Source organism: Pavona decussata, unplaced genomic scaffold (genome assembly GCF_977016875.1).
Source record: "Pavona decussata unplaced genomic scaffold, jaPavDecu1.1 SCAFFOLD_26, whole genome shotgun sequence".
NCBI classification, from domain to species: Eukaryota; Metazoa; Cnidaria; class Anthozoa; order Scleractinia; family Agariciidae; genus Pavona; species Pavona decussata.
In genome coordinates this window covers 850,001-875,447 of record NW_028145449.1, presented here as the reverse complement: position 1 = coordinate 875,447, position 25,447 = coordinate 850,001, and the positions used below count along the sequence as shown (strand labels likewise).

At 39.7% G+C, this 25,447-nt stretch overlaps 3 protein-coding genes and 2 pseudogenes across 5 annotated transcripts in view; 3 read left to right on the top strand and 2 right to left on the bottom strand.

Moving 5' to 3' along the window:
* The first annotated feature begins 577 nt into the window (after positions 1 to 577).
* Positions 578 to 25,447, top strand: part of LOC146485390 (melanocortin receptor 4-like) — a 62,824-nt gene continuing 37,954 nt past the window's right edge. For both annotated transcript variants that reach the window (XM_085103497.1, XM_085103495.1), the window contains exon 1: positions 578 to 1,779. In XM_085103497.1, coding sequence (XP_084959623.1) covers positions 598 to 1,536 — 939 coding nt within the window. In that variant the 5' untranslated portion in view covers positions 578 to 597 and the 3' untranslated portion in view covers positions 1,537 to 1,779. The remainder of the gene's footprint in view (positions 1,780 to 25,447) is intronic.
* Positions 3,558 to 4,190, bottom strand: LOC146485398 (uncharacterized). Its single transcript, XM_085103227.1, has one exon. The coding sequence runs from the start codon at positions 4,188 to 4,190 to the stop codon at positions 3,639 to 3,641; it is 552 nt and encodes a 183-aa protein (XP_084959353.1). The 3' UTR covers positions 3,558 to 3,638.
* LOC146485397 (uncharacterized) lies at positions 16,731 to 18,117 on the top strand. Its single transcript, XM_085103331.1, has one exon. It carries the CDS (start codon positions 17,432 to 17,434, stop codon positions 18,095 to 18,097), a length of 666 nt encoding a protein of 221 aa, XP_084959457.1. The 5' UTR covers positions 16,731 to 17,431; the 3' UTR covers positions 18,098 to 18,117.
* On the bottom strand, positions 18,224 to 20,210 carry LOC146485396 (uncharacterized; annotated as a pseudogene). The gene is made up of 2 exons (XR_014863377.1): positions 19,510 to 20,210; positions 18,224 to 19,054 (listed from the first exon to the last, which is right to left on the bottom strand). The product of XR_014863377.1 is annotated as an uncharacterized LOC146485396 (transcript).
* The window catches only part of LOC146485395 (uncharacterized), a 2,635-nt pseudogene continuing 1,429 nt past the window's right edge, over positions 24,242 to 25,447 (top strand).

Here is a 25,447-nt window from a genome sequence, read left to right as displayed (position 1 = left end):
TTTATACTGGGATCGTTTACATCATTGGAAAACTTTGACATTCGTCTTCTATGTCGAACGCATACAAATTTTTGGTTTTCGGCTTACTTAATGTTTTTATAGCTCTGAAAATCATACCATGATCAAAAACTAAAGGTGGTGTATCCCTTGGGGGCACAATTTTAAATGAGCTTGGCCAGGAGCCACAGTAGACAAAACATTCGCTGAACTGCAAAATTAAACTTCCTCTTTAGTTATGTGAAAGTGATAATGTGGCTGAAAACGTCTAACCTGCAGTGTCATCTTTTCGCATCTTTCTGTTAATTATCGTTTACAGAAACATTTTTACAATGAATTCATATTATTATGGCGATGGTGCATTAAGGTTCTGTGGTATACGGACTTACAATAAATAGATATTTCTAATGAATTGAATTTTTGAGAATTAATACATTTTCAATGAACTTCTCCTGATCTTTTGAATTTCTTCTTGACTTCCTTTCTAATAAAACCAGATGCTTATAAAAATTCATAAGATAAATTAAAGTTTAATGCAGGTAGTTATTATCAATACTAAGAGCCGCGATACAAGTTGGGCTCGTTTTGCGCGACAGTAATATGGCGTTAACAAACTTAACTGGACATCCAAAGCAAACGTCATTCGATGGGATGTCGTGTTCAACAGAATTTGCTACAGACATCCACAACCATCTGATAGTCTTTTTAGTGGTGAGCGGTTTTGTTGCCATTACCGCATTTCTGGGGAATACTCTGATCCTAGTTGCCCTTCACAAGAAGACTTCACTTCATGCGCCGTCCAAACTTTTGTTCCGCAACTTAGCGACAACTGATCTTTGTGTTGGTCTCATTGCAGGACCTCTTTCTCTTACTTATTTTATATCTATCCTGAACGAACGATGGAATATTTGCCCTTACGTATATGCTGCTTCCATTATCACAGGCAATATTTTGTGTGCTGTGTCTTTGTTTACACTGATCGCAATAAGCGTGGACAGGCTTCTCGCCCTGTTATTAGGACTCAGGTACAGACAAGTTTTAACTTTGAAGCGTATATATTGTACTGTAGTTGTTTTTTGGGTTTCCTCCACTGCTGGAGCAATAATGTTACTTTGGAATGAACGTATAACCTTTTGGTATGACTGCATTGCTGTCGCACTTTGTGTAGTCACGGCAATCTTCTCCTACACGAAAATTTTCTTTACTCTCCGTCATAACCAGATTCAAGCACAAGGTAACGTTAATCAAGGACAACCAAACCAAACAGTTCAATTGAACATAGCGCGTTACAAAAGAACAGTGTCCAGTGCACTTTGGGTGCAGTTAGCGTTAATTGTTTGTTATCTGCCAGTTGGTATCGTGGAGATTTTGCGCCTTGGGAGAGGAGTCTCATCATTTCTTTTAGTCGCTAGGTTTTACTCAGGAGCTTTGGTTGCCATAAACTCGTCATTGAATCCGATTCTTTACTGTTGGAAGATCAGAGAAGTGAGACGGGCAGTAAAGGACACACTCAGGGAACTTTTTTGTTTATCGAGTTAATTCTTACAATAATGTTTGACTGTTTAACGTTTCTCTGAAGCATGGTAAAATTTAAAGCTGAAGTATCGCGCTCTTTCAATAATACTCTGTGAGTTGTGTATAATAGTAGAATACTGCCTTTTTAACGGACATAAGATAAAATATTGTATTCGCTTAAAATTGTTATGACTCAGCGAGTGGAAGTGGAAAACTATCTACAGGTATAAACTGTATCATCCAAACAAACGAGCTACTTTGACGAAGGTTGAGAAGTGTTCAACTAAGCCAACCACAAGCCGAAAAAATTCAAGCAAGATTGGCTATCAGCTAGTTCCCAAAAGAAAATTGAAAAGAAAAAGCACCATAATCAGGCCTTGTTTGGGATATGCGTAAGCGTTACTTAGCAACCAAATTATTTCAACACGTGATCATTTTTCGTATGCCACAACTGTTCACGTGCTCGATCACCAGCGGTAAAATTACAGTCTATCTTCATGCACCAATTTATGCGAATAATTCAAACTGGAAAAAATAAACCAAGAAGAACTTTCCAGAGATGTAATCAAATTTTGAAATATCTATAAATGTACAGGTAGATTCGACAGGAAGCAAATGTCAGCTTAGGATCAAATAAGACTAATTTCTATGATGAAAAGAGAGATTTTCAGGTTTGAATGATACGAAGACGTCGAAGCGTTTATTTATTTATTTATTGAATGCATTAACGACTGTTGAAACACTTCCTTGAGAGCATACGCTCACCCGAATAATTGTGTTGTTAGTCACGTTGGTACCACAATTTTTTTAACTAACTGGCTTTTCAAAACTCCCAGAGAAAAATATGAATGTGTTGATTAATTTGCCTTTGCCGCAATGGGCATGTCTCACAGTTGACAGTGGATATTCAGGGGGCGTGGCCAGTCATTTCTGTTTGATGATGTTTTTCTATGATTTGCTTTCAATATCTTGGTTGGACACTAATATACGACAAATATAGACAAAGCGGGGGAAAAACGAATACAATAAATACAAGTGCTTTAGTGTCAGTTTTTACGGAAAAAAGAAAAGCGGACCAATGCAGGCTAGAGCGATGTCATGTTTAACTACATATAGTTCATTATCCCTTCTGCATACTCATTAGCATTTAGTTATGGGAAAGTCACCCCAGACGAGCAAGCTCGCTGGGGAAAACATGAGAGGTGCTAATAGAGTAAGCAGAAGGGGTGGGTGGGTGGGACGATTCCAACCACAGTTAGGCAAAACTGACAACTATGAATAATTAACACATGCTTATATACTATGCACGCGGGCTAATGAATATTAATAAAGTATGAATAGTTCATTATCCCTTCTGCATACTCATTAGCATTTAGTTATGGGAAAGTCACCCCAGACTGCGCCCCGCAATCGCCGTGGAATTCGCTGGCTAATCCAAACAATCATACCAAAATAAGTCCCCCAAGTCCCCAACCTTACCCATCCTCAACCCAACTAATTTCCCAACCCTCACTAATATTTCAATATGACCGTCATAGATGCTATAGAGAAAACCATGCCAAACTATTTCAGGCTTTGAACGCATCTCCAAAATTTATTGCCAAAACAAAATGAATTTGAACCAAGGTTGAAAGGAGTCCGGATCGCGAAACGACAGATCCCGCAGGTTAGGAGTTTCCCCCGCCACAATGCCTTGAACATGGGTGAAACAAGCGTCTTCTGATGTCATTTTCTCCGAACTCGGTTTACCCTCCATGGATACCCATCGTATTTCCTTAAGCCTGCTTTTTCCCTCCGCTTCCAAAGGCATAAAGGTCACCGTATCTCCCTTAAGACGTTTTGGTTTGGGCTAGAACAAAAGCACCAAAAACGATCAGAATGATGTACTCAAACAGAGACTGCAAACCCGAGTTCAGAGAAAATGACCACCGTAGCCCGAGTAATCGGGCTCAAGGGCATGCCTATGGGCAAAACGCTTGTGGGGTCATTTTCCCAACCTCGAGACCACAGACTCAAGACGACTCATATTACACAGTGCCTTTACATTTTGTTATTTTCAATTGCAAATACAAGGACAATCCCGAATTCCATTGCAACACACATCACTTTAACAGATTTCACAATCTTTAACGCTTGTCCGGGCAAGAGCGCGAGATGTGTCCCGCCTTTCCACACACCCAGCACTTCCTCTCCGAAAGTGATCTAAAGCCGAGATTGGTGCCGCGCCTCTGGTATGGAGCCTTGCGCGTCCGTCCAGTGAACGAAGCTTGATTCACCGAAACGTTAACAATAACCTTGGCCACCTCGGCCTCCTCTTTCGACGCCACCAGCTTTATTAACATCTGCCGAAGGCACGGGTTGCTCAACAACGGACGGTACTGCCTTAGCACTGTTTCATAACACGACGCTCTTTCATCCTTCTTTATCTTCGTAACATTGACCACTTCATCCAGAGCGGCGATCGCAGGATATGGGTCAAAAAGAGCCGCAGGGCGCGCGATCACCATCTGGAGACACGACAAAGCAGACTCGACTGCCGATGCATCCATTTTTTTTTTCTTCCACTCATCAAAGTCCTTCTTTAGTGCCCCGACCGTTGCGGGCGGGACCCACAAAAGAAAGAAAACACCAAGTAACTCCTCAATGTCCTTAAAGATGGTTTGCTTGTCGCCTTCCATTCTTACGCCACCACACGGCACAGAGCGAAAAGAAAACTCATTGCACAAGTGGTGCCCGACCGAGTTTTTGTTTTCCTTTCCACGCCACCTCGTGGCACAGGGCAAAATTTCTCGACACACCTCCCTATCGGTCCTCGACCGCATATTTCGTGTTTTCCTTTTGTTTTGTTTTTTTTGTTTTCCACGCCGCCCCTTGGCACAGAGCAGAAGTCCTCGACCCACAGCTCGATCGGTCCTCGACCGATTTCCCATTTTCCCTTTTTTTCCCACGCCATCTCGTGGCACAGAGCAGAAGTCTCCGACACGCTGTTCGATCGGTCCTCGACCGATTTTTTTTTTTTTTTTTACGCCACCTCGTGGCGCAGAGCAGAAGTCCTCGACACACTGCTCGAACGGTCCTCGACCGATTTTTCCTTTCCCTTTTTTTTTCCACGCCACCTCGTGGCGCAGAGCAGAGGTCCTCGACACACTGCTCGATTGGTCCTCGACCGATTTTTTTTTTTTTTACGCCACCCCGTGGCACGGAGCAGAAGTCCACGACGCACTGCTCAAACAGTCCACACCACTATGTGGCCAGACAAGCAAAACGGAACACCACTGTGAGACTAAAACGGTCCTTGGCCGAGGCCGCACATTCCGCGCCCCTCAAGGGACAAGTAAGGAAAGGTGCAAACAGCATAAATAATTTCCACGGTCCTCCAACACAAACAGGTCCCAAATATATCGCAACCCTAATTCATAAGAAAAAACAAAAAGAAGAAAACAACTGAGTACAACAGCAAAACATAATAGAAAACAACAGACTATCGCCCAAACATTTAAAAGAACTGTATCGTGGCTAACCCAGAAGAATACGCGCCGACCATGTGCTCCAAGCGCGAAATTTAAAACCGGCTCCCCAGTAACGGGAAAAACATAACGAGAAAATGTAATGTTGGGCAAACAAAAAATAAGCAACTAACCCCGGCTAGAATACAAAACTAAAACATTGTAGGCGAATATACACTTCAAGGTTGACTGTCGAGCTGTTCGACGTACTCGTCTCATTAAAGTCTTCTCGGGCAGAACTTTGGGCCGCAATATCCCCGCTTGCAGTTGCTCCTGAAGTTGCACCAGCGGAGCAGCCTGTTCAACAGCGCCTTGAAGTGGCTATAAAATTTCCTGGGCCCTCGCAGGGTCGTTCACTTGGGACGGACGCTCGGACATCTTCAACCGATTCCAACCACAGTTAGGCAAAACTGACAACTATGAATAATTAACACATGCTTATATACTATGCACGCGGGCTAATGAATATTAATAAAGTATGAATAGCCGAATGCAATGTATTCGCAAGGTAGCCTGGTTACCAGGGCCTTTGCACTATCGCGAAGAGAAAAAAAGGACTGGTAACAAGGTTGGTGACGAAGCGAAAACACCTGTAATAGAGACAAACTTATGAGACGCTTAAGAGCATGCGATAACCTGAAAAACTTGTTTTGCTTGTTAAAATTAAGCAATTCATGGCCTATTGCAATTAGCTGGCGGCGTAAAACTCCCACTAAAAATATGAAATATAGTGACTTTTGTCTTTAAGTTGTTTTTCAATAGTTTTTTGGGATAAATATGAATTAAAGGAAGACGACAATTAATTTTAGCTTGCGTGGCTCCACAACTTGCTTCAATAAAAGAAGCATGATCATAATGTTTGTCACAGTAACATGATTTTAAAAGGATTATATACGTAGTACATTAAATCGTTGCTCAGGCAAAAAGAAAGCGAATTTAAAACAAACAGAGAAACAAGAAAAGCATTCTGACTCTGTCTACCCTCTACCCTCTACCGTTTGCCGCCATATTTAGTTAAATGTAAGGGAATGACAATTTTACGACGCAAAGCGCAAACCCCCGCAATGTTTTATGTGCCAGGTCAATCGTTCGTTTCTATTATGATAAGTTTGTGTTGTTGTTGTTCGATATTAATTTTATACTAAGGTCCTTTACTGAATGAGATCTCTGTTGTGTTCATTACTGACAGGAATTTCTTTGGCGCACCGGCCATTACAAGTTAATTTGCATTCTTAAGTGGTTGAATAAAACTCCAACTTAAAACTATGAAAAACGTTGACTGACTCAATAAACTGTTCAAACATTATCATAGACGTTTGCCTTTTGTTTTATATCTGTACGACATACAGATGTTCTATTGTCTTATTTTCTTATACTCCCATACCATGAACAAAGAAGAAAGGTAGTTTATTCCATGGAATCCCATTTTTCACTAAGTTGGCACAGGCGCGACAGTAGACAAAACATTATCCGCTGATTTGTAAATTGGATCTTCCTCTTTAGTTATGTAACAGAGATAAAGAGGTTTAAACAACTCTCCTGTTTTGCCATCTTCTCGCATCTTCCTGTTAATTACATTTTACACAAAGATGTCTATAGTGGATGAATATTCTTAAGTGTTAGGTGCATAAAGATTGAGTGGTGGAAGGACTCTTAGCAAATAGATTTTCCTAGTGAATTTTAAGTATTTTAAAAGTGAATGCATTTTGAAAAAAATTGAAAACTTGTGTTGGTTGTCAAATTATATAAATTTATAGCGTTTTGTAATTAGCTGGCGGCTCAAAACTCAAATTAAAAATATGAAATATATAATGAATTCTGTCTTTAAATTGTTTTTCAATAATTTTTTGGGATGAATATGAATTAAAGGAAGACAACAATTAATTTCACCTTGCGTGAGTTCAGAACTTGCTTCAATCAGAGAAGTATCATATAATGTCACTGACAGTAATAACATGATTTAGCTATGATTATATGAGTAGTGCATGAAATCGTTGTTCCCTGAACTACAAATTAAACTTCCCTTTTAGTTATGAAGTGATAATTTGTTTGAGCCCACCATGCTGGTTTGTTTTATTTTGTGACTAGCGTTTATCGACTTTACGTGCTGCATATTAACTGCAGATCAATATTTCTATGCATTAAGTTATTATATTATGAACTTAAGAACATGGATTGTCTGTTGAATTATAGTCTTTGGACAAAGATAAAGTTGCAAAGAACTCATCCGAATGTTTCATAATTTTTGTTGGTTATTTTCTGATAAAACCCATTACTTCCACTAAAGTTCATAACACGGATTCAGTAAAACTTGACAAAGTTAATTGACTTAAGTCGTCAATAAGCTACGCCATAGTTTAAGCTTTTTTGCCGAGCACTGCCGTAACATGGCGACAGCATACTCTTGCAGAAGACGTCAAAGGAATGTTCTAACTTTTTAACGCACGTGCGGAGCTTTTGTTTCGCTCATGAAGCATTTTGCTTTTTAATGTCCTCGTTATCGCCGCCATCGTGTTTTCGTAAGGTCCCTAATATGTCTGTTGATGTACGGCAAATGTGAAGAAAGTCAGCAAAAGATAAGTCAGAGAGTGACATTCCCGAAAATGAATTAAGATAAAAAAAAATGAAACCGAATTGAACACAAACGGAACCCAAAACAAAATTAAAAGAAAAGCAGCCTGACTCAACCTGTATGAAAAGGAACTTTCAGTTTTGTAATAATATAAATTGCAAGAAACAAGAGTCTTCATATGTAAATAAAAAATGTTATAAATGCACATTGAACGTTTCCGTTAAGCCTTCGTGGAGATAAATATCATAACGGTAGAGAAAGCTTGCTCAGAACACTGTCATATTTCGACCCTTAATACTCGCAATATTCAAAAACCTTTATCAGTTAGATTACATTGGAACAATATGTTATTGAGTCGGCATTTGCCGCCATACTTAATTGAATGTTAGAGAACGGTAATTTTAAGACGCAAAGATCAAAAGCATGGTGATTGTTTATGTGCCAGGTTAATTGTGCTTTTCCGTTGTCAAATTTATACTAGGATGTTAGTGACCCAACTGACAGAAATGGTTTTGGCGCACTAACCACTCTAAGTTAATTTGAAATAAGAATAAATAAACGTGGGCCAATGCAGGCTGAGAACCATGTCTCGTCAAACTACATATAGCTGAATGCAACGTAGCCTGGTTACCAGTCTTTACACTGTCTCGAAGAGGAAAAAAGGACTGAGAACAAGATTGGTGACAGAGTGAAAACACATGTAATAGGATAAACTTGTGACGCACTTAAGAGCATGCGCTCACTTGGAAACTTGTGTTGCTTTTCAAATTATATAAATTTATAGCGTTTTGTAATTAGCTGGCGGCACAAAACTCCAATGAAAAATATGAAATTTATAATAATTTGTCTTTAAATTGTTTTTCAATATTTTTTGGGATGAGTATGAATTAAAGGAAGACAACAATTAATTTCAGGGTGCGTGGCTCCACAACTTGCTTCAATCAAAGAGGCGTGATCATAATGTTTGTCAAAGTAACATACGAAGATACGTAGATACGAAGTACATTAAATCGTTGTTCAGACCAAACGAAAGCGAATTTAAAACAAAGAAAGAAACATAAAAAGCATCCTGACTTTGCCTACTCCTTACTGTTTGACGCCATATTTAATTAAACGTTAGAGAATGACAATTTTAAGACGCAAAGCGTAAACCCGGGCGATGTTTCATGTGCCAGGTATGTCGTGCTTTTCTATTTTGATAAGTTTGTGCCGTTGATGGTCGATATTAGGGAGTTTAAGCAAATCGCTACGGCGAGCCTCACTACGGCTACCGGAAGTAAAATAATCCACTTACGAGTCATTGCGCATGTCAGTCGTTCGCATCCAGCCGTAGCGGGAAATCCATTCTCGACCCCAGTGCTTACGCTTCTAACAATCTGAATGACCGCGTAAGCTCTGGGAAACTCTGCGCAAGCGTAGCCAAAATTTGGCTAACTGGACCTCACAGCGCATGCTCGGCTCTTCCAAAACAAAATGGCATCCTTGAGCAGAGCTACAGAGTTCGCTTTAGCAAAGGCTGGTAGAGACTGTGACTTTCAGTTAAACCCGAAAAAAAAAGGAAATAATTGATGCTGCAGTTTGTCGTAAGAAAGATGTATTAGGTATTTTACCAACGGGATTTGGAAAGTCCCTTGTCTTTCACTTGCTGAGTGATGTCGAACTCATGGAAGCCGGACAACCTCCCGCGAAAGGGAGAAGCACCACAATCGTCTTATCGCCGCTAAATGCGCTGATGCGCGACCAGATCAGCAAACTTGGCCATATCGGAGTGGTAGTTCTTGACGACACAAAGGAGACAAATGATTTGGCGATTTTGCAAGCTCGGGAAGGCAAACTACAACTCGTTTTTTCTCATTCAGAGTTTGTTATCGAGAATACAACCAAATCCACGCTCAAGACCTCCACATTTCAGAAACACGTACGCTGTATTGTCGTAGATGAGGTGCATTTAGTGGATGACTGGTGGGTGCTTCTCTTTGTTCTATTGCCCGAAGTTGCTGCTATGGGCCATTCCATTTTATATCCGCATACCCCGCCCCCTATTGAAGTATTAATAGTTGTTATGCTTGTAAGACCCCTTCAGAAGAAAAAAATTATCCCCCTTCAGAATCCAGTTTCAAGCAAACATCCCTTCGGATCTCTGAGATACCCCTTTGGAAATGGCTTTGTGTTGGATTCACCCTCTTGGATTCTTGAACGATTTCTCCCCCACTTTGGAAATCAATGGTTTGGGAGTGGGGGGGGGGGGGGGGGGGTGCGCGGATATAAAATGGAATGGCCCTATATAATTGGATGAGCTTACAATAATATACGCTGTGTCTAGCTACTGTAGATATGCAGCAGCTAGGAAATGTTAAGCTTACTAGATTCTCCTGACCATTAAAATACAATATAGTCAATAAATAATGGAAGAACATTTTGTCTGAATGATTAATTTTTTTTAAAACCAACAGTAATGGTTGTGTTAAATGATGATACATTTTTTTCAGCTGGGAGACCATCCCTTCCAGCTGCATGGCCTTCTTCTTGGACTATCCCTCTTAGTCTATGGTATAGGGGACACCAAAGTGACAGACCCTTCTAATCTCATGTTGCATATTGTTTTTATTTCATTATCTGTGTAAGAAACAATTTCGCCCAGCTTTTGGAAAGCTGCCCTAACATTCGAAGGGTGATTCATTTGGGTGTCCCCTACACGATGGAAGAGTACTTCCAAGAGGCAGGCCGAGCTGGTAGGGATGGACTGCCTTCTGAGGCAATTGTTAAAATCAATTATTACGATTTCAGTAAGGCAAAGCGTGGCCTTTAGGATACAATGATAAAGTTTGTGAAATCAACAACTGAATGTAAGCGTGAAATTATTCTTCGGGAATTCTGGGGTATTCTGCCCCCCAAAAAAGTGATGGTGGCCACAGTTGCTGTGACCATCACAGAAACATTTGTACATGTACATGTCAACTGTGTAAAAGTAAAATCAAACGGGTTAGTGAAGATGTTCTTCCCAGCACAGTCACTGTCTCTAAAGAACAAAGTGACCTGTTTCGTCAAAAGCTTCTGCAATTTCAAAACACCCTTGGCAGTTTACGATGTTGTGTAGCAAGTGTAAGCCTATCAACTGGCTTTAGTTTGGAACTTGTTGATATGGCAGTAAACAACATTGAACACCTTGATTCAGTTGAAAGCATTTTATCCTTGTCACCTGTTTTCAGTGAATACAATGCTAAAGTTATTTTTGACATTCTGCAAAATGTCCTGGGTAAGGTGGACATACACATGGAATAACGAGTGGAGTTTAGTAACTTTATATGGAGTCTGAAAGGCTGGATATAACAGCCAGAAGCTGCCCAGGTAGAAATTACTCATCCATGGAATAATAATTATTTTATTTTCCCGGCATCAAACACTGTGTTACATGTACATGTATCTTGCCTCTTTTCCCTAATTTAATATGACACTCTTAATACAGTACTGCAGAGTTCAAAAAGTAGTAATGGTTGTGTTTTTCCATCATTTGTTTCTTCAGTTACTAAGTAATTTTCAGCGAGAGAACGGAAATCTTTTCGCCTTTTGAACACTTTGGGGCCAAAATATTCTTCAAATAATCTGTGGAACAGCAATCGCTTTTGGCAGAGAAACGATCAATTACCAAAGAATGAAATGACCACAACAAAATAAACTTACAAGTGGCAAGGCGTTCGATCATGGGTAAATGCAGTGGTCATATTACAAACTCAAAAATTAGGCTAATCAGATCATGAATTGGTGAAAACTAATTTTCCTCACATTGACTGCACACATTTTTTGAAAAGGTATCAGTATCATTTACAATGACATGTTTGGGGCATTGGAATGTAGGTAAACAAATTAATGAAAAACTTTATTAACCTGTCGATTAAAATCTAGCAGTGCAGATTTCCCCACTGCTAATAGGGGACACCTAACTTTCTGAAATACAATCTAAAGTGTAAAAAAACTAATCTAAAATACAACTTTCTATGCCTTCTACACTGACCATGACCACTTATTATAAAGCATTATCAAACAGGTCTCTACTTATCTATGGAAAATATATATCTGTTCTGGTTACAACTCTAGGACTGTTTTAAAAATCTCTACATAATTATTTGCAATCTTTGCACATATATACAACTGTAAAAAAACTAATCTAAAATACAACTTTCTATGCCTTCTACACTGACCATGACCACTTATTATAAAGCATTATCAAACAGGTCTCTACTTATCTATGGAAAATATATATCTGTTCTGGTTACAACTCTAGGACTGTTTTAAAAATCTCTACATAATTATTTGCAATCTTTGCACATATATACAACTGTGAAAGGTGTATTTGAATGTGCCTTGTAAAAGAAAAAAACCCAAGTCTTTCTTTGTATCAATTCACATGGCATTTAGAGGTAGTGCTGTCTTTCAAACCATTTGTCCCCTTTAGGGCTTGAGAAATCTGATATTTTTTGTTGAGACGATATTAATAGATATTAATAATTACTTCAGAGAAAAAAGGCTTCAGAGATGGCCTTCTGTGAGACTTCTTTTTCTACACCAAATGTCACAAACATCTAAAATATCTTTTGGAAAGGCACAGCCCTTGAAGTTTAACAACAAATTTAGTTTAAAAATATGCTAAACTGACAAATCATGGTAGTGACTCATGTGCCCTCTTACTATATTTAAGTTGTTTAATAAATCAAATTATGCATCTCTTTATACTGCAGCATTTTTGTAAACTCCATATATAAATTTATTAAAATTATTAAGAAGATAACTTAAACATAATTCTATGTTATTGTCTGTTCAACAAACTTATAAGGGCCACTACAATGGTAAGGATTTCTATTAAAATAAAACACAGGGGAGTTTGTGGGAGGATGACACACAAGAATGCTGGAACCTAGGAACCTGAGGTTTGGTGTTGGGTTTATGTTTAACACAACTTCAAATTATATACCAAAAGCCAACACCAGTACTTGCAACCAAAATTAGATGAATGCTAATTTGTTTATTTTTAAATGAATCGGACTTCTGATATTGAGTGCAAGCCATAAAAACCTTTCTCACTTGGGCTTTTGATGAGAAAATTAAAGTGTTGATGGTTTGAGGCTAGGTCTGTCCCAGAAGTGTTGGAAATTCACTTCAGCATTGACTCTCTACCCAGGTGTATTGTTAGGAACTGGCCAAAAAAAAAAAAATGCTGGGTATAACTGCAATGGACTCATTGTTGAGAAATTTTCTGGTGAAATTTTGTTGGTAGAAGGTCACCTTTGAGGATTTTTAAAAAAAAAGCCACTACCTTGGTGTTCTTGAATTTATGGTTGAACAATTAATTTCTCTTAAACAAATTGCATTCAAATGATGAGATTACAAAAACATTGTAATCTCAAGTTTAAGAGCTAACCCATTCCCAGTGCTGGTTTCCCTGAGCAAAAAAGATTTCGTTCCCACTTTGCAGAGATGACTGCAGTCTGCTTAAAACTTCCAACATGATGAATAATAAAGTTTGGGGGTTATGTCTACTAGGCTAGTGGATCAGTTTTGGACATTTTGCCCCATGCATTCAAATTCTCTTTCACCAATACACTTGAGTAACCCCCCCCCCCCCCCCCCCCCACACACACACACACACACACACACACACACACCTCCAGGTATGTTTTGAATGAAACTATAAAAATTCCTTGGGTTCATAAATTGGTGTGTCCTTGGTGTTTTCACAAGAGGTCTGAGTGGCCTCTTGTAACCTCACTTATTATATAGCTAAACTGGTCCGCGATGAAAAGGAGCATTTTAATTGGCTCCCTGAGCGGTCCGAATTTTCCTATACGGACCGCTAAGATGGACCGCTAGCGTCAAGTGTTTCGTGGTTACTGTTTCAGTTTTGACAACGCAACGTAAAAACTGTTTCCAATTAACTTAATATAGTAGGAACTGTCGGTTTAAATCGTGATGTCGGAGTTTAACTCCAAGAGCACTGACGAAGGAACGAAAACAAGCTCTGAAAACAACAAACTCGACGAAAAAACCAAAGAAGATTCCGTTGACAAGGCCTCAGAGTACCGCGACTTCATTGAGCAACAGCAGGCCAGAAGCACTACAGAGAAAACCAAATCTGACCTTAAAATATGGGGAAAATTTTGCCACCAACGGAACGAGTTCAGGAATATAGAGGCAATACCCTGGGTGGAACTTAATCTGCTGCTCTGCGCGTTTTTTAAAGATGTAAGAAAGAAAAATGGCGACGAATACGAACCTGGAACTTTGACTTGCCTGCAACGAAGCATCCAGCGTTATCTTAATACCCACGGGTCACAAGCCAATCTCATTCAAGGTGACGAATTCAAGCTATCCCGAGAAGTCCTCAGTGCAAAAAGAAAACAGCTTGTCGTGGAGAGAGGGAAAGGCAATCGTCCACAAGCAAGCCGAGAAGTCACCGCTGTTGAAGAAGACAAGCTCTTTGCCGAAGGAGAATTTGGCGAGCACAACCCGGTTGCTCTACAGCGCACCGTTTGGTGGCTCCTGGCTTTACATTTTGGCTTTAGAGCAAGAGATGAAAGTAGAAGGCTTCAGTGGGGCGACGTCAGCCTTGAAACTGACCCGGACACAGGCAATGAAATGCTGGTCTGGAAAGCTGAGAGAGGCTCGAAGACGCGCCAGGGGCAGGACAAAGCAAGCGGTCACCGAGCATTTTATCCTACTGCTCAAGCTACTGATAACGAGCGATGTCCAGTCAAGTACTATAAGCTGTTCAGAAGTCACAGGCCCATCGAGATGAATCAACCAGAGGCACCATTCTACTTGGCTGTAAAACATCAAAGAAAGGCTACTGATGCAGTGTGGTACAAGAAAAGTCCGCTTGGCAAGAATGAAATCGGGAAGCTTCTCACCAAAGCTGCCCAAAATGCTGGTTTGCAAGGACGCATTACCAATCACTCGGTTCGAAAGACCTGCATTTCACGATTGCTGGATTCAGATGTTCCTGAAAATTACGTGGCCCAACTGAGTGGACATCGAAATCTGAAAAGCTTGGATTCCTACAAATCGGCTTCCATTCAGCATCAACGAAGAATGTCGTTAGCCCTCAGTCGCTCATCAACAACCACAAGCGAGCTCCAAGCAGTTGGCAATACACAGGCAACAACTACAGTGGAAAGTACCAGTATGACGACCACAAAAGAAGCCGGATCGGCTATTTTTCAAGGAGCAAATTTCCAAAACTGCTCGTTTAACATCCAGATTACGAATCATGATCAGCCACCGCTTCGCAAGCGCCGAGCCATTTTAAGTGACGATGAAGACGATTGAAATGCAATTTTGACTACAAAAGCTTCAATTTCATCTATTTTCATTCATTCCATAGTAAGTCTTTCTCAAAAGTTGACACTTTTAAACATTCAACACGTTTAAGAAATGCATTTTCTTCGGAATCTCAAATGAGCTAAATTTTCATTTTTCGAACTTTTTCACTTCGATTGACGAGACATGTCAAACTTTCGTGTCAAACCTTGACCAATAAAAAGTCGCCTTTTCGTGCGCGAGCCAATCAGAATTATTCCACGTGGTTTTTGTTTGTGAGTACGCGTCAGCATTGAGAAGGCTTTCTTGCACTTTTTCTCGCACAACTTGATCATAAACAAGTTTCACGCGGACTAGAAAGCAACAAGCGGGAAAGCCTATATAATAAAAACCTTATTGAACTAGCTTGTTCGGTCCGTATTGGGAAAATATTGGTCTCGTCCTTTTTTTACAAGTTTATGGACCTCGCCTTCGGCTCGGTCCATAAACTTGCAAAAAAAGGAACTCGACCAATATTTTCCTAATACGGACCTCACGCTAGTTCAATAACATATATTTCTTTGAATTTTTCACCTGAAAAATAACGGTTTTAAAATAAAAGATCTAGTGAGAGTTGCTGTGGTTGAGGGGAATTTTTTAAAGGCCCATGTTTCACCTTTTTCCCTTTATAAACGCATGAAAACAATACAATTTTTATATCAAACTAAGCAAAAGGGCAGGACCTTGACTTGTAAATCATAAGTTGCATGGAACCAAAGCAACTTATTTTCCAGTATTGGTTCTGAACATTACAACGTATTAATGAAATAAGGTAAAGGGCTCATTGAATTTACATAAAAACCAAAAAACGGCGTTATTGGATGCAAGGGTAGTGAATTAGAAACCCATCTACCTTGGATGAGCCAGCAATCAAATGATTTCTGCGTGTATCCCTCTTAAACAAAGCCTAAATTAAAATTGCAAGAGAAACTCGATGAAATACTGCCGGTCACTTTTAGAAAATCATTCTTACTTAAACAAACTCAAACTAATCTGAAATAATTTAAAGGTGCGCACATACAGCTTAATTATAAGAATTGAAGTTACCTTTCCTCCTCGATTGATAGAGCCACGGCTGAATTTTCTCAGTCCTTTATAGATACGGTCAATCACCATTTACTTCTGTTGCAATGTTTACGACAAAAAAAATCCTCCAGCCCAGTAAGTATGCTTGTGCTCGCAATACATCGAGGCAGATGTCGCGGAAGAAAAAATTCGATCGCTCTCAAAAGCGAACAATTCTGCACTAAAAGTTTCCTTGCGCTTAAAAAAAATCCTTGCCATTATAATAAGAAATCCTTATTTCGGCCGCTATCGTCGCCATGTTTGTTTATAATGTTTTCGTTGGTGCGCCCGTAATCGGAACCTGGGCTCTAGGAAAGGGATTAACCAATCAGTCAAAAGTCTCCTTTGTTTTTATTGTTTCAGCCGTAAACCAATCAGGAGCGGTATAGGTTCCAGGGTTCCCCAGAGCTCTTCCTCCCTGCCTGTCATGCGCAGAAGAGCTCTGGAGTCGAGAATGCGGGAAATCCTTCTACGCCAGTTGGAAGGTTTTGGCGTAGTCTGTGGTACGTGGACTTATGTCGCTTCTTTCTCCGCTTTATACAGACTCTTGAGCAATTTTAGCGAATGAAATACATTTAAAAATCCTTAGAAATAGTTTATCGTGAATATTTATCAAGCTCCCTGCTCCTTACCGAGTGAATCTGACTTATTTTTGCATCCTGGCCGGTTTGTCGAAGGATCAAAGCAGTGAGCACATGGCGAACGTAGCGAACGACAGGAGAAATGCGTAAGTACAAAGTCCAAGTTTTCCTTTTCAAAGCTCAAAGACTACTTGAAATTCAAATAACTGAAGCTGAGGAATGACCAGAGTTATGAAGGCCGGGACCGTGTAGAAACTTTGATTTGGTGTATAGAGGCTCCAAATTGGCATTTTTACCACACGTAATATAATTCACTCATTCACAGGAACGCTTACATTTTTTCCAGACGTTGGAATCTATTAACAGCTGGTCAGACAAGTGTTAAAGAAACGCATTCAATTAACATCTATTTTGAATTTTAATTTTAATGTGCACTGGCCAATTTTGGATTTTGCATGCGTTTTATATGTGTTGGTGGACGTTTGTAATGAATATAAATAGGCTTACATGTTTATTGGGAGCGAGTCTCCCTGTTTTTATAGTTAAAATATATGAAATTTACACCTCATTTTCACTTTTTCAAGTTAAATTTACCATATGGTGTTACATTTTGATTCCTCTACTGGGATGTATTTAACTGTACCTTTTGTGACCTTTTGTATATAAAATAATTCAGGGATCTTTCTCAAATGAAATTCTTCTTGATTATATGTAAGTCGGTGGTGGTTAGAAACAAAAAGCAGCCCAGAATATAACTTCTCTTGTGCAATTATATTGAGCCAAACCAAATTAACATGTAGTTGAACTGTGTGTTGAATAAGCTTTGTGATTTCCTATCCAGGCCTATGGAGTGGACAGAAATGCATGATACTTTGTTATGCCGGGAGGTACTACTAGAAGAACCTTACAAGTATAAGAAAGGAAGTAATGAAAAAGGAAAAAAGTGGTCTGAAATAGCTGAAGCCTTGAATAAGAATCAAGAGGTGAAATTTAAAGTCACACAAAGAGGTGTCCGAGAAAGGATGGAACGGCTTCAAAAGAGGTACTTGGAAAAAAAGAAAGAGGAAGAATCAGCTAGTGGAATCGCAGTGGATGATTTAACTGAACTTGAAACCTTAATTGATGAAATAATAGAGCGGGAAAAGTTGGCAGAGGAAACCAGAGATTCCGAGGGAACCTCAAAGAAGATTGAGGTAGACAAACAAACTGCAGAGAAAATGCGAAAAGAGGCCATGGAGCGATTTGGAGAGACAAAGAAGAGATCCGAAGCTGAGGGTGATGAAGTAAGGCAGACAAAACGCAGGCGGAGTGGAAATGATGCAGTGCAATTTTTGAAGGAAAAAGCAGAGAAGGAAAATGAGTTTCGAACGGAAGAACTTGCCTTAAAGAAACAACACCAACAACAAGAAGCTGCCAGACAGGGACAGATTTTAGCCATGATGCAGCAGCAACAACAACAGACAGCAGCCATGATGGCCCTTATCGAAAGATTGCTACCAAAGAAATCTTAGATCATGGTTCAAGATCTTTACCTTTTTGTATTGTTGATGTTACCCTTTGCAGGTCTTTTTGTGTTAACTTGGGCTGTTGTCATTAGTGAATGCTTTCAACCCAAAGTTCAGTTTTTAATTAGAAGTAGACAGGCATATGCTGTGATTTAAATTTGCTTTTGGTTTAAAATTTTTAAACCAGTTTGGTTTTTCTATTTTCCTTGACTTAAAAAAAAAAAGGAAAATAAAAATAAAACTATCAAATAAAATTTTGGACCAGAAACAAACTGAAACCCCTCGAAAAAATAAATGTGAAATGACACTAGTTGGAAGAATTTGACAGTTCATCAAAGTTTTACTCAAAGATTAAATGTTAAAATGTTATTATTTCAATTCTACTTACAGCATCTTAATGTTTGTGCCTTATCATAAAAAGGTCTTTGGTTGTGAAACATACATGTACAATTGACAGTTGAGTTTATGTTCCATTTCTCATTTGGGAAAAAAGCCTCACCATTACTGAGACTCAGCTCTAGGAACTCTTAACTTAAATGCAATAAATGCTAAATTTTTACTCTTTTTTAGGCAAAGTAATCTTCCAAACTGGGTGGGTCAAGCTCAAAAAACTCTGATGTTTGGTTGCCATAGAGGCATGTGAGTGCATTCCTAAGAAGTGCACACACCACATACATTTTCCCCACACTGCTTAATCCAATCTTCAGATTTTTTTTGAAGTCCAAAAACTTGAAATAATTTATGATGTCCCCAAACAACCACTCCACTGAGGACCGAACTTCACTCATTGCTGAATTGTATGCCTGCATTTGTTGCGAAATGGCGCCTGCAAATGAACCCTCAGGGGATAGGCGGGGTCGCCATAGATGCACATTGGCTGCCCATGGAGATCGAAAGCAAACATCTGTAAACTCTGCAGAAGCTGAGAATCCCGAAGCATTCCAGCATCATGCCTTCTTCCTTCTAGGAAAAATTAAAAAATATGTTTGTTATCTGCAGATAATGTCGGTATCAATAATTATTTAGGTCAATCCAGGGGCGGTGCCTCGCATGGTCGTCCCGTTGCACCTACCATTTTTGGGTCTCGCTTCTTTTTTTGATTATTTATGTTATATACTGTAAGTGGAGTACCCAATAAAGCTGTTAAAAAAAAAATTAAAAAAAATCAGATTCCAATATTTCAGACAAACTACTGTCAATCCCTACCATGCATCCTATACCCTGCATTATTCAGACAACAACAATGCTAAAGTGAAAGCAATACTTTTCTTTAGACTTACAATTTTGACCAGTCTTAGTGGTGGTCTAGGGGAGGGCTCCACCCTCCTTAGACCCACCCCCCATTCTTGAGCACCTGGATCTGCCACTGACTTCAGCCTTTTACAGGTAAGGGAAACTTCAAGAACAGAAGTACTTACCAACAGGGCCATACAGGTTTCCAATGATCCCATTTGGCAGAGCTAGGGACTGGAATTTTAAAGCATGCACTCTTTTATGACCGTTGTAGACAATTCTCTGATTATTATCTGGCCTCGCGATAGGCCTAACTGTTCCGTCAATAAAACCAAAACAGTTCTGCAATGGGGACCCTCTTTGGGAGATAACTTGGGCATAGGTTTGCAATGCTGGTGGGTTCAAAACTGCGGGATTCCAATCGATAATTCGATGACTATGGGCTGTATAGATGTAATCAAGCACCTCGTTTGTTACCATGCTCAAAACAGGGACAGGACGACCGAACCGTGGTACCATGTCACTGTACCGGCAAGGGTAAGCAAAGCGTTTTAGCAGCATACAAAGGGCTTCTGTGCCCTCGGCTTTGCTTCGCTGATTACAGCTAATCCAATCTGGGATTTGAAGTGCTTCTGCGAGTGCAGGTATATCTCGCTTCTTCACTCGAAATTCCGCAAGGCATTCATCATCTTCCACATCATCAAGGTCGAAGAGTGGATATGAACTGTACGGCAGGTCTAAGTTTGGACTCTGGTACTGTTCGTACAAAATCAGGAGTTCTTCGTCGTTAAGAATCCCTTGATCATAGCAAAGTAAAACGAAATCCCTTGTTTCTTTGAACGAAGTCATTTAGACGTACGAAGCCTCGAAGACGCTTATGAGTCTTAAAAACTTCTCAGTCGTACTATTTGTATTTCGCGTTGCTTAAAGTTGAATTTTGGCGGGCTGCGGCGAAGTACTCTCCCCAGACCTCCTTAACCACGATAGCCGTAGCAGCGCCAGCCGTAGCGATTTGCTTAAACTCCCTATTAAGTTTATACTAAGGTCCTTTACTGAATGAGATCTCTGTTGTGTTCATTACTGACAGGAATTGCTTTGGCGCACCGGCCACTACAAGTTAATTTGCATTCTTAAGTGAATAAAACTCCCACTAAAGACTATGAAAAACGTTGACTGACTCTGTAAGCTGTTCAAACATCATCATAGACGTTTCGCTTTTGTCTTATATCTGTGCGACATACAAATGTTCTATTGTCTTATTTTCTGATACTCCCATACCATGAACAGAAAAGAAAGGTAGTTTATTCCTTGAGAGCCCATTTTTCACTAAGTTGGTACAGGTGCAACAGTAGACAAAACATGATATTGGATCTTCCTCTTTAGTTAAACAAATCTCCTGTTTTGTCATCTTCTCGCATCTTCCTGTTAATTACTTTTTACAGAAAGATGTCTACATTGGATGAATATTCTTAAGCGTTAGGTGCATTAAGATTGAGTGGTGGAAGGACTTTTAGCAAATAGATTTTTCTAGTGGATTGTAAGTTTTTTAAAAGTTAATGCATTTAGAAAAAAAATTGAAAACTTGTGTTGGTTGTCAAATTATATAAATTTATAGCGTTTTGTAATTAGCTGGCGGCACAAAGCTCCAAATATATCATGAATTCTGTTTTTAAATTGTTTTTCAATAATTTTTTGGGATGAATATGAATCAAAGGAAAACGACAATGAATTTCACCTTGTGTGGGTTCAGAACTTGCTTCAATCTGAAAAGGGCTATCTCTAAAACAGGGAACGGGGAATGGGGGAATGGAAAATGAGGAACGGGGAACGGGGAACGGGGAACGGGGAATCTCTAAAATAGGGAATCGCTAAAATGGGGAATCTCTAAAATAGGGAATCTCTAAAAGGGGGAATCTCTAAAATAGGGAATCTCTAAAAGGGGGAATCTCTAAAATAGGGAATCTCTAAAAGGGGGAATCTCTAAGATAGGGAATTTCAAAAAAGAGGAATCTCTAAACGGGAGAATCTATCAACAAAATGGATAAATCTATGAACGTTTTAGAAGTAGAGTTTTTCCTAAGAGACATTTACAGCATTTGCCAACAACCAATAATATTATTGACAGTTGTTGCATAATTACTACATATATAAGATAAAAATAAATTGTTGTCGTCGCTTGCCGCAATATCTTCAGTAGGGGTGGTCTAAAAAATTTATGCCAATCGATACCAAAGGGCCACATACAGCAAGAGAAATCGAATTTTCTACAGCATCTTACTGCAAAACGGTAAAGATGAAAGCGCAATTGAATCTCTGAATAAGCCGTAGACTCAAAATGACTGGAACTGGAGCCGGGCCTGGCATCTGTAACACGCGTCGACCATCATTAACTGGACTAGACAGACGTCTTTACGCCTGCATAAAGCTTATCTAGTGATCAGTTCAAAAATGCCAATTGTGAAATTCGCGGTGTTTGTGTTGCGATTGATCCATCAGCCCTAATGGCCTTACAGCGATGTCTAATAAAAAAGCCCTAACCAATTTCCTTTTATGCCTTTCGAAAGCTGCAACAAATGCCCTCAATGTTTTTCAAGAAAAAAAAGGTTTCACTGGTCAAGGAAAAAATTCACCTTATCTATGATGTTATCACTCAGGCATGCTTATCTCCCTGGGATAAAGACATGTCTGACGTAGGCCGGAAGCCACCCAAATTGCAAATGCTAAATATGTTTTCATTGTGTCTGGCTGGTTACGTTTCATGGCGTAAATTAACAAAACTAGTTATGAGAATATAAGGTTTAATAGCGTCTGCTTTTTTATACCAAAAAGACAGATTCTCTTAAAGTAGTACCAAATGGCGGGAAATGGCTGCAAGAACGTGTTAAGATAAGACATGTCATCCCGACCTTCGGTCGGCTATCTCTAAAACAGGGAACGGGGAATGGAGGAATGGGAATGGGGAACGGGGAACGGGGAACGGGGAATCTCTAAAATAGGGAATCTCTAAAATGGGGAATCTCTAAAATAGATTCCCTATTTTAGAGATTCCCCCTTTAAGAGATTCCCTATTTTAGAGATTCCCCCTTTTAGAGATTCCCTATTTTAGAGATTCCCCCTTTTAGAGATTCCCTATTTTAGAGATTCCCCCTTTTAGAGATTCCCTATTTTAGAGATTCCCCGTTCCCCGTTCCCCGTTCCCCATTCCTCCATTCCCCGTTCCCTATTTTAGAGATTCTCTGGTACCATACCCTATACTAGCCATCTGAAAAGTATGATCATAATGTTTGTCACGGTAATATGATTTCGCTATAATTATATGAGTAGTGCATGAAATCGTTGTTCCCTGAGCTACAAATTAAACTTCCCTTTTAGTTATGAATGATAACTTGTTTAAGCCCTCCATGCTGGTTTGTTATATTTTGTGACCAGCGTTTATCGACTCTCCGTGCTGCGTGTTAACTGTAGATCAATATTTTTATGTATAAAGGTATCATATTATGGACTTAAGGAGATGGATTGTCTGTTTAATTATAGTCTTTAGTGCCAAGTGTACCCAATATAATTTGTATCACACAAATCACATGTGAATTCATATACTACACTTTGCGGGTTGATGAGGGAGGCTTTTATTCTGTGACTCTCAGATGATCAGCGATCTTTTTGCTCGTGAACACCGGCTGTAGTTTTTGATTAATTTTCGTTCCGAGTTCGCCAAGTTTCTTGCGAGCCACGTTCGCCGATTTCTGATCTTTAAATGGCAACGTAATCCGAACAGGGAGGTCAGAAGGTGTTTGAACTGGGCGTATAGGATGCTGGAAGCTATTGACAGCTGAGTCGATGAGTTTTTCGGGATATTTTAATTTCAAAAATATCCCTTTTAAGTTCTTGCATTCTTGCAAAAGGAAGACAATAACCGTTTTGCGTGGTCTAGCAAATTATATTGGGTACACTTGCCGCCACCTCCATCAACGCGTTGAGGAGCATAAACATTCTGTGATCGGAAAACATTTCATCAACAAGAGTCTTCCTATGTAAATAGAAAATGTAATAACTGCACATTGGACGTTTCCGTTAAACCTTCGTGGAGGTAAATATCATAACAGTAGAGCAAGCTCCCTCAGAACACTGTCATATTTTGACCCTTGATGCTTGCGATATTCAAAAACGTTTATCAGTCAGATGAAATTCGTATAATAAGTTACGGAGTCGCATTTGCAGCCATACTTAATTAAATGTCAGAGAATGGCAATTTTAAGATGCGAAAATCAAAAGCAGATTAATTATTTATGTGGTAGGTCAATTGTGCATTTCTATTGTCAAGTTTATACTTAAGGATCGTTTACATTATCAGAAAGATTTGACTTTCGTCTTCTTTGTCCAATGGATCCAAGTTTTTTGTTCTCGGCTTATTTCATGTTTTTGTAGCTCTGATAACCATACCATGATAAAAAAAAAAAACTAAAGGTAGTTTATTCCTTGGGGGCACAATTTTTAATAGCTTGGCCAGGAGCGACAGTAGAGAAAACATTCGCTGAACTGCAAATTAAAACTTCCTCTTTAGTTATGTAAAAGTGATAATGTGGCTGAAAACATCTTTCCTGTTGTGTCATCTTTTCGCATCTTTCTGTTAATTACAGTTTGCAGAAACATTCTACTGTGAATAAATATTCTTGTGGCGATACTGCATTAACGTTCTGTGGTATACGGACTTAAAACAAATAAATATTTCTAATAAATTGAATTTTTGAACATTTTAAAATACATTTTCAATTAACTTCTCCTGATCTTTCAAATTTCTTAACTTCCTTTCTATTCATACTTTATTAATATTCATTAGCCCGCGTGCATAGTATATAAGCATGTGTTAATTATTCATAGTTGTCAGTTTTGCCTAACTGTGGTTGGAATCGGTTGAAGATGTCCGAGCGTCCGTCCCAAGTGAACGACCCTGCGAGGGCCCAGGAAATTTTACAGCCACTTCAAGGCGCTGTTGAACAGGCTGCTCCGCTGGTGCAACTTCAGGAGCAACTGCAAGCGGGGATATTGCGGCCCAAAGTTCTGCCCGAGAAAACGTTAATGAGACGAGTACGTCGAACAGCTCGACAGACAACCTTCATTAACCTTGAAGTGTATATTCGCCTACAATGTTTTAGTTTTGTATTCTAGCCGGGGTTTGTTGCTTATTTTTTGTTTGCCCAACATTACATTTTCTCGTTACGTTTTTCCCGTTACTGGGGAGCCGGTTTTAAATTTCGCGCTTGGAGCACATGGTCGGCGCGTATTCTTCTGGGTTAGCCACGATACAGTTCTTTTAAATGTTTGGGCGATAGTCTGTTGTTTTCTATTATGTTTTGCTGTTGCACTCAGTTGTTTTCTTCTTTTTGTTTTTTCTTTTGAATTAGGGTTGCGATATATTTGGGACCTGTTTGTGTTGGAGGACCGTGGAAATTATTTATGCTGTTTGCACCTTTCCTTACTTGTCCCTTGAGGGGCGCGGAATGTGCGGCCTCGGCCAAGGTCCGTTTTAGTCTCACAGTGGTGTTCCGTTTTGCTTGTCTGGCCACATAGTGGCGTGGACTGTTTGAGCAGTGCGTCGTGGACTTCTGCTCCGTGCCACGGGGTGGCGTAAAAAAAAAAAATCGGTCGAGGACCGATCGAGCAGTGTGTCGAGGACCTCTGCTCTGCGCCACGAGGTGGCGTGGAAAAAGAAAGGGAAAGGAAAAATCGGTCGAGGAACGTTCGAGCAGTGTGTCGAAGACTTCTGCTCTGCGCCACGAGGTGGCGTAAAAAAAAAAAAATCGGTCGAGGACCGATCGAACAGCGTGTCGGAGACTTCTGCTCTGTGCCACGAGATGGCGTGGGAAAAAAAAGGGAAAATGGGAAATCGGTCGAGGACCGATCGAGCTGTGGGTCGAGGACTTCTGCTCTGTGCCAAGGGGCGGCGTGGGAAAAAAAACAAACAAAAAAAAACAAAACAAAAGGAAAACACGAAATATGCGGTCGAGGACCGATAGGGAGGTGTGTCGAGAAATTTTGCCCTGTGCCACGAGGTGGCGTGGAAAGAAAAACAAAAAATCGGTCGGGCACCACTTGTGCAATGAGTTTTCTTTTCGCTCTGTGCCG

Excerpts from the sequence above, each read along its gene's own strand:
- LOC146485398 (XM_085103227.1), bottom strand. The coding sequence starts at position 4,190 with ATGGAAGGCGACAAGCAAACCATCTTTAAGGACATTGAGGAGTTACTT.
- LOC146485397 (XM_085103331.1), top strand. The coding sequence starts at position 17,432 with ATGGAGTGGACAGAAATGCATGATACTTTGTTATGCCGGGAGGTACTA.